The sequence below is a fragment of the Mobula birostris genome, chromosome 23 (assembly GCF_030028105.1).
Source record: "Mobula birostris isolate sMobBir1 chromosome 23, sMobBir1.hap1, whole genome shotgun sequence".
Lineage (NCBI taxonomy): Eukaryota > Metazoa > Chordata > Chondrichthyes > Myliobatiformes > Myliobatidae > Mobula > Mobula birostris.
In genome coordinates, this window is record NC_092392.1 from 13696372 (window position 1) to 13714526 (window position 18155).

Genomic DNA, 18155 nt, shown 5'->3' on the forward strand with positions numbered 1-18155 from the left:
ATCTCCTGTCACAATTAAGTGGTATAGTGTCCAAAAAAACAAAAGGAATCCTAGCAACACACATAAAAGTTGCTGGTGAACGCAGCAGGCCAGGCAGCATCTCTAGGAAGAAGTGCAGTCGACGTTTCAGGCCAAGACCCTTCGTCAGGACTAACTGAAGGAAGAGTGAGTAAGGGATTTGAAAGTTGGAGGGGGAGGGGGAGATCCAAAATGATAGGAGAAGACAGGAGGGGGAGGAATGGAGCCAAGAGCTGGACAGGTGATAGGCAAAAGGGATACGAGAGGATCATGGGACAGGAGGTCCGGGAAGAAAGACGGGGGGGGGGACCCAGAGGATGGGCAAGGGGTATATTCAGAGGGACAGAGGGAGAAAAAGGAGAGTGAGAGAAAGAATGTGTGTATAAAAATAAGTAACAGATGGGGTACAAGGGGGAGGTGGGGCATTAGCGGAAGTTAGAGAAGGAATCCTAGCTATTTTCTCAATTAACTTTTGTTCTTTAAAGTTGTCCCAAATAACTGGCTGCCCCAATTAACCAATGGCCTAATTAAACGTAATCCACTTCTCTACCCTTGAATATTATTTCTGAATTTTGTATAAGTTTTGGAATTACCCACTGTGCAAAGAGTCAAGATCACCAATCTTCATCATAGACCTAAAACATATTGGCAATGCACCATCTCTCTGCCGACAAATCCATTTCTCAAAACTGACTGTAGTGTATAGGGTCTGGTATTTGTCTCATGGTAAGAACAGAAAGTCTTTCACATTTTTCATGTAGGTCTCACTTATACAAACTCTCTGTGGTTAGCTGCAGATAACAATGGAATGAAAGCAGATAAATGGCTGCTGGATTATTTCAAAATTCTTCTTGCTTTATATTAAAAATCCAGACATCATACCTTGAAAATCATTTTAATTTATTATATCTAAAACTGGTTATTTTAATACTGATACAGAAAATACAATTACTACAAATAAAACTGCAAGAAAACAAGCTGTTATAATTCTAAATATTTATTGATCGATGTCATTTTGCACTTAAAAGCCATTACGTTTTACAAATGTGAAAAATAAAATCAACCCTTGAATGTTGATAAAACAAATCTAAAAGATTTTCAGTCACATAACAAGCTAAATAAAAGTAGAATCTCCTGAAACATTTCAATGGCTGTTAAGAAAACCAGATAGATATATTTTTCAGGTTATCGTAACCAAACTGTGTTGAGCTGAGTTTGGTTTTTGATGCTTGTATCCATTTTGAGTACCTCTCGAATTGCCATAGTCGCATAAGTAGAGGGAGGAAGTGAGAAATCCATTTTCAATGCTTTGAATTTACCATCTGCAGTAAGAAATAATTATGATTAAATGTATTTAAAAAAAACACAGAAGTCTAGGTCACTTATGATCTGAAACCACTGAAACATTGATTGTTACCCTTTGATTCTTTCCTAGGAGGTAAAAATTTACCTCCCACCCCTCATTGCCCTCAAGAAGATCATGGTAAATTGTCTCCTTGAACTACTGCAGTCTCTCAGGTTATCACTGACCATATAAGAAGTTGCAAGACTTCAAACCCAGCAACAATGAAAGTACAGCAATTCAATTTCAAGTCAGAAAATTTGGCATCTGGAGAACAACTTGGATCTAGTCCCTTACATATTTGCCCATATATTTCTCATTTCCTGGATCCATGTTTTTGAAAATACTGTGAAGAAGTGAGAAACTATTTATTTCCTGGCATAATTTACATATTACTATTTAACTATTTATGGTTTTATTACTATTTAATTATTTATGGTGCAACTGTAACGAAAACCAATTTCCCCGGGGATCAATAAAGTATGACCATCTGCAGTGCAGTTTGTTGATGGTAAACAAACCAATGTGTGCCACTGGTGGAAGAAATGCATATTTAGCATGGCATATAAAGTTAATTGAATGTTGTCGAAGCCTCATTCATCCAGTTAAGTAGTCGGTGCACCATCACGTTTTTGACTTTTACCTTTCATATTTAGAAAGTTTATTTCTGTTTGGTTGGAAGAGGGGTGTTAGTTGACAGGTTAGGATTTATTCCTTGCACTAAATTCAGACAGTCAATCTGCTCTTCTATCATGAATTGTTACTAATGTTTCTTTCTAAATTTGATGGGACTATAGATAGAGGATGTGAACATACTTCAATTAAATGATTTCTGTCTTAGACCATCTGGGTAAATCTGTTTATAGCTGTACAGCAAAGACAAAACAAATCCTAGCCATTGGAATACAAAACTGGCCTTTGTGTCTGCAGGTTGGAATAAGAAAACAGATCAGAGAATCCACTCTGACTGGAATCAAATATCACCTAAGGGTGTAGATACTGAATGAGTATAGGAATAAACCCAGTTTAATGTTCTAGATCCAAACAATTTTCTGTCAGGGATTACATAGACTAAACACAGAGCAATAGCACTATAGCTGAGAAAAATGCAAGAACATCAGCACTGAGGAATTAGATGCAATGAGAAAAAGAAGCTTCTTGCCTTTCTGTGTTAAGAGAATACATTAGGTCAGATTATCTCGTATTCTGCTACTCTGAGGAAGAGGTTGAAGGATGAGGAGCTGGTTATTGTAGACAAGATTAGGGAAATTGATAAGATATATGCTACAGCTCCCTCTAAGAAGTTGTATAAACAAAGAACTGAACTTCAAATGTGACATAGTTTATTACTTTCGTCCTTGATTGCAAATCAATTAATGAAAACAAGAAGTGAATTTTATATACATAGTGACAAAGTTGATAAACTGTTGGCTAACCAGTTGAAGACTAACTATTCCAAATTTCAAATTAATCAGATTTATAATCAAAGTGATCAACTGATATGTGATCAAGCTGAGATTAATCAATCTTTTTTTGATTTTTATTCCTCCTTATATCAATCAGAGTTTCCACGAGACTCTAAATATATGTATGACTTTTTAGATAACCTAGATTTCCCTAAGATTTCACATGATATATCTTCGATGCATGACACTTCCTTTACTACTGATGAGATTAAGAATGTTATTTTCTCTATGAGTCCAGGGAAAGCTCCTGGTCCTGATGGGTTTACCATGGAATTTTATAAATGTTTTGCATCTTCATTAATCCCTTGGTTATTCAGGGTTCTGGAGGCCTCATTAAAACTTGGTAAACTTCCTGAATCCTTCTATAGAGCATCGATCTCTTTAATATTAAAGAAGGACAAAGATCCTGCTCAATGTGCATCTTATAGACCAATATCCTTATTAAATGTTGATTCTAAAATCTTTTCTAAATTATTAGCAAACAGATTAGAAAAAGCACTTCCTTATATTATTTCGGAAGACCAAACGGGTTTTATTAAAGGTTGTTAGTCTTTTTATAACATTCGTACACTGTTAAACATTGTTTATACCCCCTCACAAAATGATCCTGAGTGTGTCATTTCCTTAGACGCTGAAAAAGCCTTCGACAGAGTCGAATGGCCTTACTTATTTAAGGTGCTTGAAATGTTCAATTTCAGCCCAAAATTTATATCCTGGATCAAATTGTTATATCATTCTCCTATGGCCTCAGTCCGTACTAACTCTTTAAGCTTACCTTTTTTTCCCTCTTTTTCGAGGTACCAGACAAGGTTGTCCTCTTAGTCCTTTATTATTTGATATTGCATTAGAACCTCTTGCAATTGCCATTCGAAGCAAGCAGCTGAGAAGGAGTGAAGAAATCGGGGAGAAAAAGTCGTTTTTTTTTTTAAACACTGCTCGGGGAGAAGGGTCTGCACTGCGCAGGCGCGTGACGTAGCGCGCCAAAGTTTAAAAAGCAGACCACCATATACAGCGGCCATCGTCGGAGTGGACTGAGTCAGAGTGGGACGGCTTTGGCTCAAACAGGCTTCGGCGAGAACAGGCAGAGGCCAGGGTAGGTTCCGGTAAGTTTTTTTTTGTTCAGATTGTTTAGTGCAGTGAGAATGCCAGGCAGGATGTTGGAATGCTCCTCTTGCAGGATGTGGGAAGTCAGGGACCCCTCCAGTGTCCCTGACAACGACAGCTGCAAGAAGTGCATCCAGCTGCAGCTCCTGACAACCCACGTTAGGGAACTGGAGCAGGAGCCGGATGACCTGCGGATCATTCGGGAGAATGAGGAGATTATAGATAGTAGCTACAGGGAGGTAGTTACACCAAAGGAGCAGAGCACAGGAAATTGGGTCACTGTCAGGCGAGGGAAGAGGAAAAGGCAGGCAGAGCAGGGTTCCCCTGTGGCCATTCACCTCAACAACAAGTATACCGCATTGGATACTGTTGGAGGGGGATGACTTACCTGGGACTAGCTGCAGTAGCCGGATCTCTGGCACGGAGTCTGGCTCTGCAGTGCAGAAGGGAGGGGGGAGAAAGAGGAGAGCGGTAGTGATAGGGGACTCGATAGTTAGAGGTGCAGATAGAAGGTTCTGTGGTCGTGACAGAGAATCCAGGATGGTCTGTTGCCTGCCAGGTGCCAGGGTCAAGGATGTTTCTGATCGATTCCATGACATTCTGAAGTGGGAGGGTGACCAGCCGGATGTCGTGGTGCACATCGGTACCAATGACATAGCAAGGAAGAGTGAAGAGGTCCTGGACAGCGAGTATAGAGAGCTTGGTAGGAAGTTGAAAAGCAGGACCTCAAGGGTGGTAATCTCAGGATTGCTACCTGTGCTAGGTGCCAGTGAGGGTAGGAATAGGATGCTCTGGAGGAGGAACAAGTGGCTGAGGAACTGGTGTAGGGGGCAGGGTTTCAGATTTCAGGATCATTGGGACCTCTTCTGGGGCAGGTGGGACCTGTACAAGAGAGACGGGTTATACTTGAACCACAGGGGGACCAATATCTTTTCAGGGAGGTTTGTTAGTGCTATTGGGGAGGCTTTAAACTAGATTTGTAGGGGGATGGGAACCAGAGTGCCAGAGCTGACAGTGTGGCTGGGGTGAAAATAAATGATGTTGAAAGTTTAAGCAAATCCGCTGATAGAAAGGTTGTGAGTGGTGGTAAAAATCTTCTGAGGTGTATATATTTCAATGCTAGGAGTATTGCGGGGAAGGCGGATGAGTTGAGGGCGTGGATTGACACGTGGAATTATGATGTTGTAGCAATTAGTGAAACTTGGCTACAGGAGGGGCAGGACTGGCAGCTTTATATTCCAGGGTTCCAATGTTTCAGATGTGATCGAGGCAGAGGAATGAAAGGTGGGGGAGTAGCATTGCTTGTTAGGGAAAATATTACAGCAGTGCTCAGGCAGGACAGATTAGAGGGCTTGTCTACTGAGTCCTTATGGGTGAAGCTGAGAAACAGGAAAGGTATGGCCACATTAGTGGGATTGTATTACAGACCACCCAATAGTCAACGAGACTTGGAAGAGCAAATCTGCAGAGAGATAGCAGGCAACGGCAAGAAACATAAAGTTGTGGTGGTAGGGGATTTTAATTTTCCACACATTGATTGGGACTCCCATCCTGTTAGGGGTCTAGATGGTTTAGACTTTGTAAAATGTGTTCAGGAAAGTTTTCTAAATCAATATATAGAGGGACCAACTAGAGGGGATGCAATATTGGATCTCCTGTTAGGTAACGAATTAGGGCAAGTGACAGAAGTCTGTGTAGGGGAGCATTTTTGGTTCCAGTGATCATAACACCATTAGTTTCAATTTGATCATGGACAAGGATAGATCTGGTCCTAAGGTTGAGGTTCTGAACTGGAAGAAGGCCAAATTTGAAGAAATGAGAAAGGATCTAAAAAGCGTGGATTGGGACAGGTTGTTCTCTGGCAAAGGTGTGATTGGTAGGTGGGAAGCCTTCAAAGGGGAAATTTTGAGAGTGCAGAGTTTGTATGTTCCTGTCAGGATTAAAGGCAAATTGAATAGGAATAAGGAACCTTGGTTCTCAAGGGATATTGCAACTCTGATAAAGAAGAAGAGGGAGTTGTATGAAATGTATAGGAAATAGGGGGTAAATCAGGTGCTTGAGGAGTATAAGAAGTGCAAGAAAATACTTAAGAAAGAAATCAGGAGGGCTAAAAGAAGACATGAGGTTGCCTTGGCAGTCAAAGTGAAGGATAATCCAAAGAGCTTTTACAAGTATATTAAGAGCAAAAGGATTGTAAGGGATAAAATTGGTCCTCTTGAAGATCTGAGTGGTCGGCTTTGTGCTGAACCAAAGGAAATGGGGGAGATCTTAAATAGGTTTTTTGCGTCTGTATTTACTAAGGAAGCTGGCATGAAATCTATGGAATTGAGGGAATCAAGTAGTGAGACCATGGAAACTGTACAGATTGAAAAGGAGGAGGTGCTTGCTGTCTTGAGGAAAATTAAAGTGCATAAATCCCCGGGACCTGACAGAGTGTTCCCTCGGACCTTGAAGGAGACTAGTGTTGAAATTGCGGGGGCCCTGGCAGAAATATTTAAAATGTCGCTGTCTACAGGTGAAGTGCCGGAGGATTGGAGAGTGGCTCATGTTGTTCCGTTGTTTAATAAAGGATCAAAAAGTAATCCAGGAAATTATAGGATGGTGAGTTTAACGTCAGTAGTAGGTAAGTTATTGGAGGGAGTACTACGAGATAGAATCTACAAGCATTTGGATAGACAGGGGCTTATTAGGGAGAGTCAACATGGCTTTGTGCGTGGTAGGTCATGTTTGACCAATCTGTTGGAGTTTTTCGAGGAGGTTACCAGGAAAGTGGATGAAGGGAAGGCAGTGAATATTGTCTACATGGACTTCAGTAAGGCCTTTGACAAGGTCCCGCATGGGAGGTTAGTTAGGAAAATTCAGTCGCTAGGTATACATGGAGAGGTGGTAAATTGGATTAGACATTGGCTCGATGGAAGAAGCCAGAGAGTGGTTGTAGAAAATTGCTTCTCTGAGTGGAGGCCTGTGACTAGTGGTGTGCCACAGGGATCAGTGCTGGGTCCATTGTTATTTGTCATCTATCTCAATGATCTGGATGATAATGTGGTAAATTGGATCAGCAAGATTGCTGATGATACAAAGAATGGAGGTGTAGTAGACAGTGAGAAAGGTTTTCAGAGCCTGCAGAGGGACTTGGACCATCTGGAAAAATGGGCTGAAAAATGGCAGATGGAGTTTAATACTGACAAGCGTGAGGTATTGCACGTTGGAAGGACAAACCAACGTAGAACATACAGGCACTGAGGAGTGCAGTGAAACAGAGGGATCTGGGAATACAGATACAAAATTCCCTAAAAATGTCGTCACAGGTAGATAGGGTCGTAAAGAGAGCTTTTGGTACATTGGCCTTTATTAATCTAAGTATTGAGTATAAGAGCTGGAATGTTATGATGAGGTTGTATAAGGCATTGGTGAGGCTGAATCTGGAGTATTGTGTTCAGTTTTGGTCACCAAATTACAGGAAGGATATAAATAAGGTTGAAAGAGTGCAGAGAAGGTTTACAAGGATGTTGCCGGGACTTGAGAAACTCAGTTACAGAGAAAGGTTGAATAGGTTAGGACTTTATTCCCTGGAGCATAGAAGAATGGGGGGAGATTTGATAGAGGCATATAAAATTATGATGGGTATAGATAGAGTGAATGCAAGCAGGCTTTTTCCACTGAGGCAAGGGGAGAAAAAAACCAGAGGACATGGGTTATGGGTGAGGGGGGAAAAGTTTAAAGGGAACATTAGGGGGGGCTTCTTCACACAGAAAGTGGTGGGAGTATGGAATGAGCTGCCAGACAAGGTGGTAAATGCGGGTTCTTTTTTAACATTTAAGAATAAATTGGACAGATACATGGATGGGAGGTGTATGGAGGGATATGGTCCGTGTGCAGGTCAGTGGTACTAGGCAGAAAATGGTTCGGCACAGCCAAGAAGGGCCAAAAGGCCTGTTTCTGTGCTGTAGTTTCTATGGTTCTATGGAGAATCTCCAAATATTATTGGGATAACTCGGGGTTTAAAGTCCCATAAAGTATCACTCTACGCTGATGACTTACTTTTATATATTTCTAATCCTCAAAAATCTATCCCTGCTGCTTTAGATTTATTAGCACAATTTAGTCTTTTTTCAGGTTATAAGTTAAATCTCGGTAAGAGTGAACTTTTTCCGATTAATAAGCAAGTTCCCTTATATCAGAATCTTCCGTTTAAATTGGTTAATAATCATTTTTCATATCCTGGGATTAAAATTACCTGTAAACATAAAGATTTATTTAAGACTAATTTCCTATCCTTAATCGATCACATTATTCTACTCTCATTTAAATGGTCTCTATTTTATTTAACTTTGATTGGTCGTATTAATGCTGTTAAGATGTTTATTCTTCCAAAATTTTTATATGTATTTCAGGCACTACCGATTTTTGTTCCCAAATCCTTTTTTGATAAAGTTGACTCTAAAATTTCTTCATTTATTTGGCAAAATAAAAACCCGAGATTGGGTAAAATACATCTACAGAAAGCTAAGAGAGATGGAGGTTTCGCATTGCCTAACTTTATATTCTATTATAGGGCAATTAATATTCGACATATGAAATTTTGGTTACTTGATCAAGATACACTATCCATTCCTAAATATTGTATTGGAATTACAATCTGCTCAAGGTTATGCACTTGGCTCCATTTTAGGTTCTTCTCTTCCTTTTGATTTGAAACGCTGTAAACTGGTTTGTAACCCGATAGTCAAATATACCTTACATATTTGTTTTCAATTCCGAAAATTTTTCGATCTTAATCAATTTGGGCTTGCGATTCCTATTTTAGGTAACATATTCTCCCCTCCCTCTTCCACTGACCGTGCCTTTCAAATTTGGAAGACTAATGGTATTTCACGGTTTTTGGATTTATTTTTAGATGGTTCCCTTATGTCTTTTGAGCAATTATCTAACAAATATAATTTACCAAGAATACATTTTTTTAGACATCTCCAAGTTAGAAATTTCCGAAGTTCTATACTCCCTTCCTTTCCGACGCTACCTCCTACATATATTTTAAGACACTATAATTAACTTTAATCCATGTCAGAAAGGTGTAACGGCTATTATTTATAATACTATTATGAAACTTAGGAAAGCTCCATTTGATAAGATTAGGTCAGATTGGGAAAAGGAATTGGGTCTTATTATTCCGGTGGATGACTAGGCGCATATTTTACAACTAGTTAATACTTCCTCTATCTGTTCTAAACACTCCTTAATTCAATTTAAAGTTGTCCATAGAGCACATATGTCTAAAGATAAATTAGCTCATTTTTATTCTCATATTAACCCTTTGTGTGACAGATGTCATGGGGATATAGCTTCCTTAACTCATATGTTTTGGGCCTGTCCTACTTTGGAAACTTTTTGGAAAGATATTTTTAATATTATCTCAAAGGTATTGAATATAGATATTTCTCCCCATCCTATTACTGCTATCTTTGGATTACCTAAAATTTCCAGTAATCTTTCCCCTTCAGCCCGTAGATTGATTGCATTTCTTACTTTAATGGTGAAAAGATGTATTTTACAACATTGGAAGGAGATTAATGCTCCACCTACATTCTTTTGGTTTTCCCAGACGATACTATGTTTAAATCTGGAGAAAATTAGAAGTAATCTTTATGATTCTTCAGTTAAATTTGAACAGACTTGGAGATCTTTTATTCAACATTTTCATTTAATGTAACTTTTTTTCTTTCTCTGGCCATATCTACATTCCCTTCTTGCTTTTTAACTGTTTTTAATGGAGGTCGGGTTTGAGGACGTGATTGTTTTAAGTTGTTTAACTCTACTTGGTACCTAGTTAGCCCATTGCTTTGCTTTGCTTTTTAGTTTAGTTGCACGGTGGGTTTTTTTTTCCCTTATTGACATGTTTGAAAATTAGTATACTATTATATTACCTGGTTATTTTATATCTAAACTGCACTGTTTGTACTAACTTTTTTTTGTGTATTAATATCTCTTGTAAAGTTATATTGCAACTGTGTATCAGTGCCTATATGGTTTACCTTTTGTGTGCTAATTCAATAAAAAGATTTAAAAAGAAAGAAAGGAAGAGAATACATTGAACATTATTTAAATTCTTATATCAAGATCCATTTCCAGGTCAATGTTCGACATACCTTTGGAAGATTCTGGCAAAGGTACTCCTTCCAGCTTTTCCACATCAGTCTGAACCAAAGGAATTTTCTTATCATCATAGACTAGAATCTCCCTATGAAGTAAAAATTCCCAAAACAATATGTTTCAGTAACCAGAAAATAGGAAAATAATTTTGCAGCTTGAGGTATTCTATAAATATTAATAAAAAGAGCAAAGCCCACTACATATACAGTGGTACAGCTTTGCACTCCATTTTTGTCTCTTTCTTATCTCTTCAGAGAGACAACAAACAAAATCTTGGGAGTTTTGAGGTTCAACAGATGTGGTTATTTTCTCCGGATGGCAGAGGGTGAGGGGAGATCCAAAAGCGGTTTATAAGATTAGGAGAGGTATAGGCAGAGTAGATTGCCAGTATCATATTTCCCCAGGGTTAAAATATCTAATTTATGCATTTAAGATGAAATGGAGTGCTGGTTGCCCGAGATGTGCTGCCTGGGGTTGTGGCGGTGGCATATATGATAGGGATTTCAAGAGATTCTTGGATAGGCACATGAATGTGGAGAAAGTGGAAGGATATGGACATTGTCAGAGTCAAAGTACATTTATTATCAAAGAATGTATAAATTATACACCTTGAGATTTGTTTGCTTACAGGCAGCCACAATTTTTAAAAAATATAAATAAAAAGACCCAATGCACAAGAGAGAGGGAATGCAAACACATATCACGCAAACAACTGAAGCGAGCAACAACATTCCGAACCAAATTCAGTCCTCAGATCCGGGCCCGGAGTAGGCCCAAAGCCTTGCTTATCATATTAGAGGGCATGGAGGACAGCAGCCGGGGCAGTCTTCATAGCCACAGTGCCATGGAGAGAGGAGTGGCCATTGCAGAGAGCAAGTGAAATTGGCTCTCACCTTGGATCCCAACACGCTGTCTTTTCAGTCTATCTGGGTCAGTGTTTAAATTGGCCAAACAACGCATCATACCTCACACTGAACCTGGGCACTGCTACAGCAAAAGGCTCTGGTGACCCAGAGAAAAGAGTGAACATCGTGCAGAGCAAGCGAAGTCGGCTCGCGCCTTCAATTTGGGCTGGCATTTAAAGTGTCAAAGCAGCGGGTTATGCCTCGCACTCGGACCCGGCCACTACGAAGGGCTCAGGACTGAGGACACACCACCCAGCGAATTGCTCTGGACACAGATTTCACCTCCCAGCCCGAATCGACTTTCAATCTCTTCACGCCCAGAGCAATCCAACCTCACAACCAAGCCAGTTGTACAGGCATCAGAACTCCTTTGCCCTGATCTCTCCTCACTGTATGCAGTGATAATTTAACACAATTTATTCCAGAAAAGGTGCCTTTAGTGATGTTTTAGTCAAATTTCTTTCCATTTGAACTTCCAGTTAACTATCGCATGCGTTTGGAAGCAAGCATGATCTTAACCAAAAGTCTCAGGTTAATTGAGTAGGCAAAAGGAATTAATTTATTTGGGCATTTGCTTACTAATTTAATTAGTACAGCTCAATCTTTTCCTGTGCCATACCATTGTATGTCCTATGTCCTAAGATAAAACCTGGGGCCAGTTTAACTAAAGTTCTAAAGTGCATCATCAACCTCCAAAGGCAAACTGGCTCAGCTCCATTTGTCAAATCCTAGGCAGCCTGCAACTAATTAACTTGCACCTTGCACTAATATGGATTCTTTAGGCCAAGAGGGACAGAACTGCAACTTCTATTGATGAAGTACACCTTTTAGTACTAAATTGCCAAATTTACAGCTTCCTTTCATTCTAAACTGATACAAGGATAACCGTCACCTGCTATTATAGATTGGACAACCAAAGCAGTTGTGTGCGCAACATTCAGAACAGTGGCACAGAGAACAAGAAGCAGCAATGTTGCCCATTGAGGAGCTGGGTGGCTATTCCTCTTTATCTAGCTGCTACAAACTGAATACACCATTCTCCCATATTACTTCACCGTTATCACCTTTTGAACATTACTAGATTTGCTGTATTTCATCCATTTACAGTGGCAGATGGCTTTCAATCACTTTTAGTGTTATAAAGAGTGACAGAGCCTTTGGAAACTAAATCTGCACTGAAAAATCACGCTTCTATTTATACCTATAAGCTCTTTTGTCTCTCTGCAGGCACTACAACACCCCCCAGATGCTACCGTTCACCTATAAACTAGGAGCGATTGACAGCCAATTAATCTAGCAATCTGCAGATCTTTGAGACAAGTGAAGAACCATAGGGCACCTGGAGGAAACGCAAGTGCAGGGAGAAATGGGCAAATTCCACAGACAGCACCGGAGGTACAGACTGAATCAAGTCACTGAAGCTGTGAGGCAGCACCTCTATTAGCTGTTCAATATGCTGCCCAGCTTTTCATCCCCCATCCACAGTCATTTCTAGTAAGCCTCAAGAATCCATAATTAGTAATTAGTTATTTCAAAAACATAGAACCAGATTCTCAATATAGACTTCAACACCTAGCTCTAACTTACCATGATTACCCCAGTGTCTCTCTATTAATACTTATCCAATTTACCAGATGAACAAATATTTCCTCAGACCATATGCTGAGAATATTAATGTTCAAGTTTATTGTCCTCCGGCTGTACTATATATAACCAAATGAAACAACATTCCTCTGGACCACTGGATTTCTGGGTAAGATGGAGGCGCATGTTAATGCAGAGGTCTCTCAGAGACCAATCATGGATGCTTCTTATCTTTGTAAACTATGTTTTGTTTTTACGATCCAAAGACAGTTCTACTCCAAGAACATCAGGTACTGCAGGGCTACTCCATCAGTGAGCTGCTCAGCGGCGGAGCCAGCCAAGGCTGGGATGGTGGAGAAGGAGCCCGTCGGGATATTGGGAAAGGAGATGGTTGGCATACCGGAGGAGCTGACCTGGCTGCAGACCATGTTGCTGGCCGCTACTTGGAAGCATTTGAGTTGGTGCAGTATAACTGTGGGAGATTGTCTCGGGCATTTCACTTGCGATCACAAGACTCTGTTGGACAGTGACAATGTAAGCTGCTGCAGGCCTGTTACCTTTGTCTGGTGGAGGGAGAGTTGACATGGGAACTGTGTAGCCTCGGCTGGAGCAAGAACTACAAGCAGATTGAAAAGCTTGAGCATATAGACATTAAGGGGACCTTGCTTTGTGGATCCAGAATTGGCTCGTTTACAGAAGGCAAAGAGTGGTCATAGACAGGTCATATCCTGCATGGAGATCGGTCACCAGTGGAGTGCCTCAGGGATCTGCTCTGGGACCCTTACTCTTTGTGATTTTTATAAATGACCTGGATGAGGAAGTGGAGGGATGGGTTAATAAATTTGCTGATAATACTAAGGTTGGGGGTGTTGTGGATAGTGTGGAGGGCTGTCAGAGGTTACAGCGGGACATTGATAGGATGCAAAACTGGGCTGAGGAGTGGCAGATAGAGTTCACCCAGATAAGTGTGAGGTGGTTCATTTTGGTAGGTCAAATATGATGGCAGAATATAGTATTAATGGCAAGACTCTTGGCAGTGTGGAGGATCAGAGGGATCTTGGGGTCCAAGTCCATGGGACACTCAAAGCTGCAGCACAGATTGATTCTGTGGTTAAGAAAGCATATGGTGCATTGGCCTTCATCAACCATGGGATTGAGTTAAAGAGCTGAGAGGGAATGTTACAGCTATATAGGTCAGACCCGGAGTACTGTGCTCAGTTCTGGTCACCTCACTACAGGAAGGATGTGGAAACTACAGAAAGGGTGCAGAGGAGATTTACAAGGATGTTGCCTGAGAGCATGCCTTATGAGAATAGGTTGAGTGAACTCGGCCTTTTCTCCTTGGAGCGGCGGAGGATGAGAGGTGACCTGATAGAGGTGTATATAAGATGATGAGAAGCATTGATCATGTGGATAGTCAGAAGCTTTTTCCCAGGGCTGAAATGGCTAACATGAGAGGACACTGTTTTAAGGTGCTTGGAAGTAGGTACAGAGGAGATGTTAGGGGTAAGTTTTTTTATGGAGAGAGTGGTGAGTGCGTGGAATGGGCTGCCGGCAATAGTGACGGAGGCAGATACAATAGGGTCTTTTAAGAAACTCCTGGATAGGTACATGGAGCTGAGGAAAATAGAGGGCTACGGATAACCCTAGGTAATTTCTAAAGTACATGTTCCACACAACATTGTGGGCCGAAGGGTCTGTATTGTGCTGTAGGTTTTCTATGTTTCTAACTAGGCCAAAAGCCTTGGACTTGCCTGCTACTGCAGGCCAGGTGAGGGATGCGGAAGCACTACAGCGTGGTTGAGCTTGGCTGGGGCCTGGTCTCACCTGTTGGTGCTGCCCTCCTGTGTTCGAGCAGTGGAATGTCAGGCTGGATTGTATGCGTCTGAACACTGCCAGGACCCTGTACCATCGATTGTAGACGTTGTCGCTCAGGGCCTTAGACTATATATGTATGTTTTTCTTTTTGAGTGAATATGCCTATTTTAATTTGTTACTCACTTTTTTTTTGAATATTTGCTTGCTATTTTTGAATGTTTTGCAGCTTGGCCCCAGAGGAACACTGTCTTATTCAGTGATTTATGTATGGCTTGAATGATAAGTAATCTTGATTTGATTTGAAAACATACATCACATACACCAAAATATCACCATAAGTAAATAAAAGCTAATTCAAAATCTTATAATGTGCAGCACAGGTAAACTGTAAACAGCTCAGTGTCCTAATGACAAGACCTTGGTGGTGGCAGGGTATTCATTAGTCTCACAGCCTGAGGAAAGAAGCTGGAACCCAGTCTGGCAGTCCTGGTCTTGATGTTTCCGTACTTCCTTGCTGACAGTAGTGGGTCAAAGAGATTGTGGGATGGACAGTAGGGATCCTTAACAATGCTTTAGGCCTTGTCCACAGTGCTCCCGAAAAATATCACAAATAGGGGAGAGGGAGGATTTGCTGATCCTCTTGGAGGTTTTTACTATCCTCAGTAGTCTTGTGGTCTGATGCCTTGCAGTTTCTGTACCACAGAATGATGCAGCAAGACAGGACACTCAATCGTACTCCTGTAGAAAGTTGTTAGAATGGGGATGGGGGCCCTCTCATGCCTCAATTTCCACAGAAAGGAACTTTGTGCTCTTCACTCTCTCCACGACTAAGCCATTGATGTGCAATGGAGAGAGGTTGACCTGTGCCTTCCTGTTTAACCAGTGGTCTGTATGTAGAGATAAGCAAAATGGATATGTGGTCTGAGTATCCGAGGTGAAGGCGGGAGACAGCCTTGTAGGGTCCACGAATGTTCTTTCCTCTTGTTTTGAAGTTGACACGCTGACGGAACTTTGGCAGGATTGTTTTTAAGTTGACATGATTGGAGTCACAAGCAACAACGAAGACAGCATCGGGGTGAGTGGCTTCAGGGTCACAGATAGTGCTATAAGGCTCCTGCAACGCTTCCCCAGCACTAGCATTTGGGGGGGGGGGGGGGGGGAGTGCAGCAATAATCACAATAGTAATGAACTTCCTTGGTAAGTAGAAGGGCCTCCACTTTACCATAAACAACTCCATCTGCAGTGAGCAGCAGGCTGTAACTACCAAGGCGTTCACGCACCAGTTCTTACCGACATCGACACACAGACCTCCTCTGCGTGTCTTGCCAGGGGTTGCAGCATTTCTGTTAAGCCTTCTAGCTGGAGTGGTGTCCTGGAGCCACGTTTCAGTCAGGACAAGTGTGCAGCAGTTCATCTCCCGCTGGTTCAGATGCAGACACAGGTAATCCATCTTATTCTCTTGTGATCAAGTGTTAGGGAGTGCAGGCCTGCAGGGATCCACTTCGAAGTCTTGCTTGAATGCCAGCACGTTTACTGTGCTTTTGCACTCTCACACACTGCTACCAACGGCCACTTCCCCAAGTAGCCGAATTAGATAACAGTGCAAGGGGCTGCTCTCCGAGTTAGTCCGTTACTGTGCTCACTTGCGAGGTAGCATTGGAGATGTTAGTTATGATCAGAAATGTTTTTTGGTCATAGAAAAGATGGACAGGACAAGAAATTTCACTGTTGATTGGAGCTGGAGTAGCTGCTCTGTCCATGTGCATCGCCATTTTTTGACATGAAGATGTCAGTTTTTGTCTCATCTCTCATTGCTGAACTGTCCATCCCCTTGGCTCCAGATTGTTTCCAGCCTTGAATTGAGATCCAATTCAGAATGAACTTCAAACCAAGTAGTTATATCATCACCAAGACTGTCTGTTTCTAATTCAGCACGACCCAACTCGGCCCGTCCCCCATCTCACGTTAATGCTTCCAGTTTTTAATTATCTTCAGATTTGATGACTATAATCTACTTATAGGTTTATTTCACCCAATCCCAGTGCAACTGTACATTTCAGATTACCCAGAACTCTGTTCCTCGTACTCTTAACGCACATACCCATTCTGCAGCTCAGTATTCAATTTGCTAACAAATGTGAAAGTCCTGGGATATTTTGCTACACTAAAGCTGCCGTGTAAATAGAAACAATTCTTTCAGTTCACAGTAAACAGAAATCACAAGATCACAAGACAAAGGAGTAGAAGTAGGCCATTCGGCCCATCGAGTCTGCTCCACCACTCCACCATGAGCTAAACTATTTTCCCCTCTAGTTCCAATTTCCAGCTTTTTCCCCATATCCCTTGATACCCTGACTAATTAGATACCTATCAATCTCCTCCTTAAACACCCTCCATGATCGGGCCTCCATAGCTGTATGTGGCAACGAATTCCATAAATCCATGACCCTCTGGCTAAAAAATTATTAGTTATCACTAATGAACAAAAGTGAACCCAGAAAGATTCTAAAAAGATTTATATATTGTGAAAAACCAGTGTATACAATTTGACAAATAAAAATATAGTTGTTTGAAAACAGTTCTCCTGTGGAGAGAGACTGAAATTTAACCTTCCTTAAGGTGCTTAGTTACATGAATCATGGGAGCAAACAGAAATGGATACACCCTAAGTATTACATGCATTACAAAACCGCCTAAATGTTTAAGACAATGAGAAATTCTAAGAGGCTTGGACATGGAAACAGCTTTCATTTCAAAATGATGGGCATGTGGCAGTTGGCACTATGATGTTCTGTGATGTAAAGGAAATCATAAAGGTGACATGCAAAGTTAATGGCAGTGTATTTATACTTTTGGCATTTTCAATTTAAAAACGTCAGAGGGACATAACCAGAGTATCTGCTGCAATACATTTGGAGTACTGTATATGGTAGGTAATTCCTATAACTGTCATGATTAATTCCTATAGTTCTTTTCCAGCTCACTCTGTTGATTTACTATGAGCAAAGGCACAGGGAATCCGCTGATAAGGAAACCTATTAAGTCTAAATGCACATGACTAAACTTTGTTTAGCATAGGAAGGAATAACAACATTGTGCATTTCAAACATTATAAATGATTGCAATAACAGTTATTCGACATTTGGCATTGCTGTAATTTTTTATTAAAATGTATTCAATTTTTATACTCACCAGGTAACATTCTGAGGACGAATAATGATTTTCCTGTATGCTCCTGATAATGAATAATCTCTAATTTTGTGTCTCATATTATTTATATCCAAGCTGTCAGCAGCCATCATTTCTTCATAGGCTTTCCCAACTTCAAATATAAATATACAGACACATATGTAACTTCTAGAAACGCACAAGAATAGCAATACAATCAACTCTAACATTCTCCAAGTCACATCTCATCCAGCTTCTTAAACCTGAATTGTTACCACGCAATATTCCTACTTAAGTAGCATTTTGCAAATATGATTTCTGCAATGACTGCAGAGTTTCAAAACTTATACTCTCACCAACACACTCTCTAACCAACAATGGGCAGTATGCACGACCACATCAGTATTGTTGCATTCAACTGTTTAATTCTTCGATTAGACTGTTTAATTGTTATTTTCTTTGCAGTTTAACAATTAATTATCTGCTTGTGTTTTAAGTAGTGGCTGATCTCGCCTGTTGGTGCTGCCCTCCTGTGTTCGAACGGTGGAATGACAGGCTGGATTGTATATGTCTGTACACTGCCAACCAAGAGCCTGTACC

The 18155-nt window shown here is 40.8% G+C and overlaps 1 protein-coding gene across 3 annotated transcripts in view; it reads right to left on the reverse strand.

The window, feature by feature from the left end:
• Positions 1-999: 999 nt before the first annotated feature.
• pus7 (pseudouridine synthase 7) overlaps positions 1000-18155 on the reverse strand; it is a 64087-nt gene continuing 46931 nt past the window's right edge. For 2 of the 3 annotated variants that reach the window (XM_072241383.1, XM_072241382.1), the window contains exons 14-16: positions 17580-17709; positions 10077-10168; positions 1000-1340 (exon numbers count right to left, since the gene is read on the reverse strand). In XM_072241383.1, coding sequence (XP_072097484.1) covers positions 1204-1340; positions 10077-10168; positions 17580-17709 — 359 coding nt within the window. In that variant the 3' untranslated portion in view covers positions 1000-1203. Of the gene's footprint in view, positions 1341-3335; positions 3707-10076; positions 10169-17579; positions 17710-18155 lie in introns of those variants that run through there. The other variant, XM_072241384.1, reaches the window with a different exon arrangement.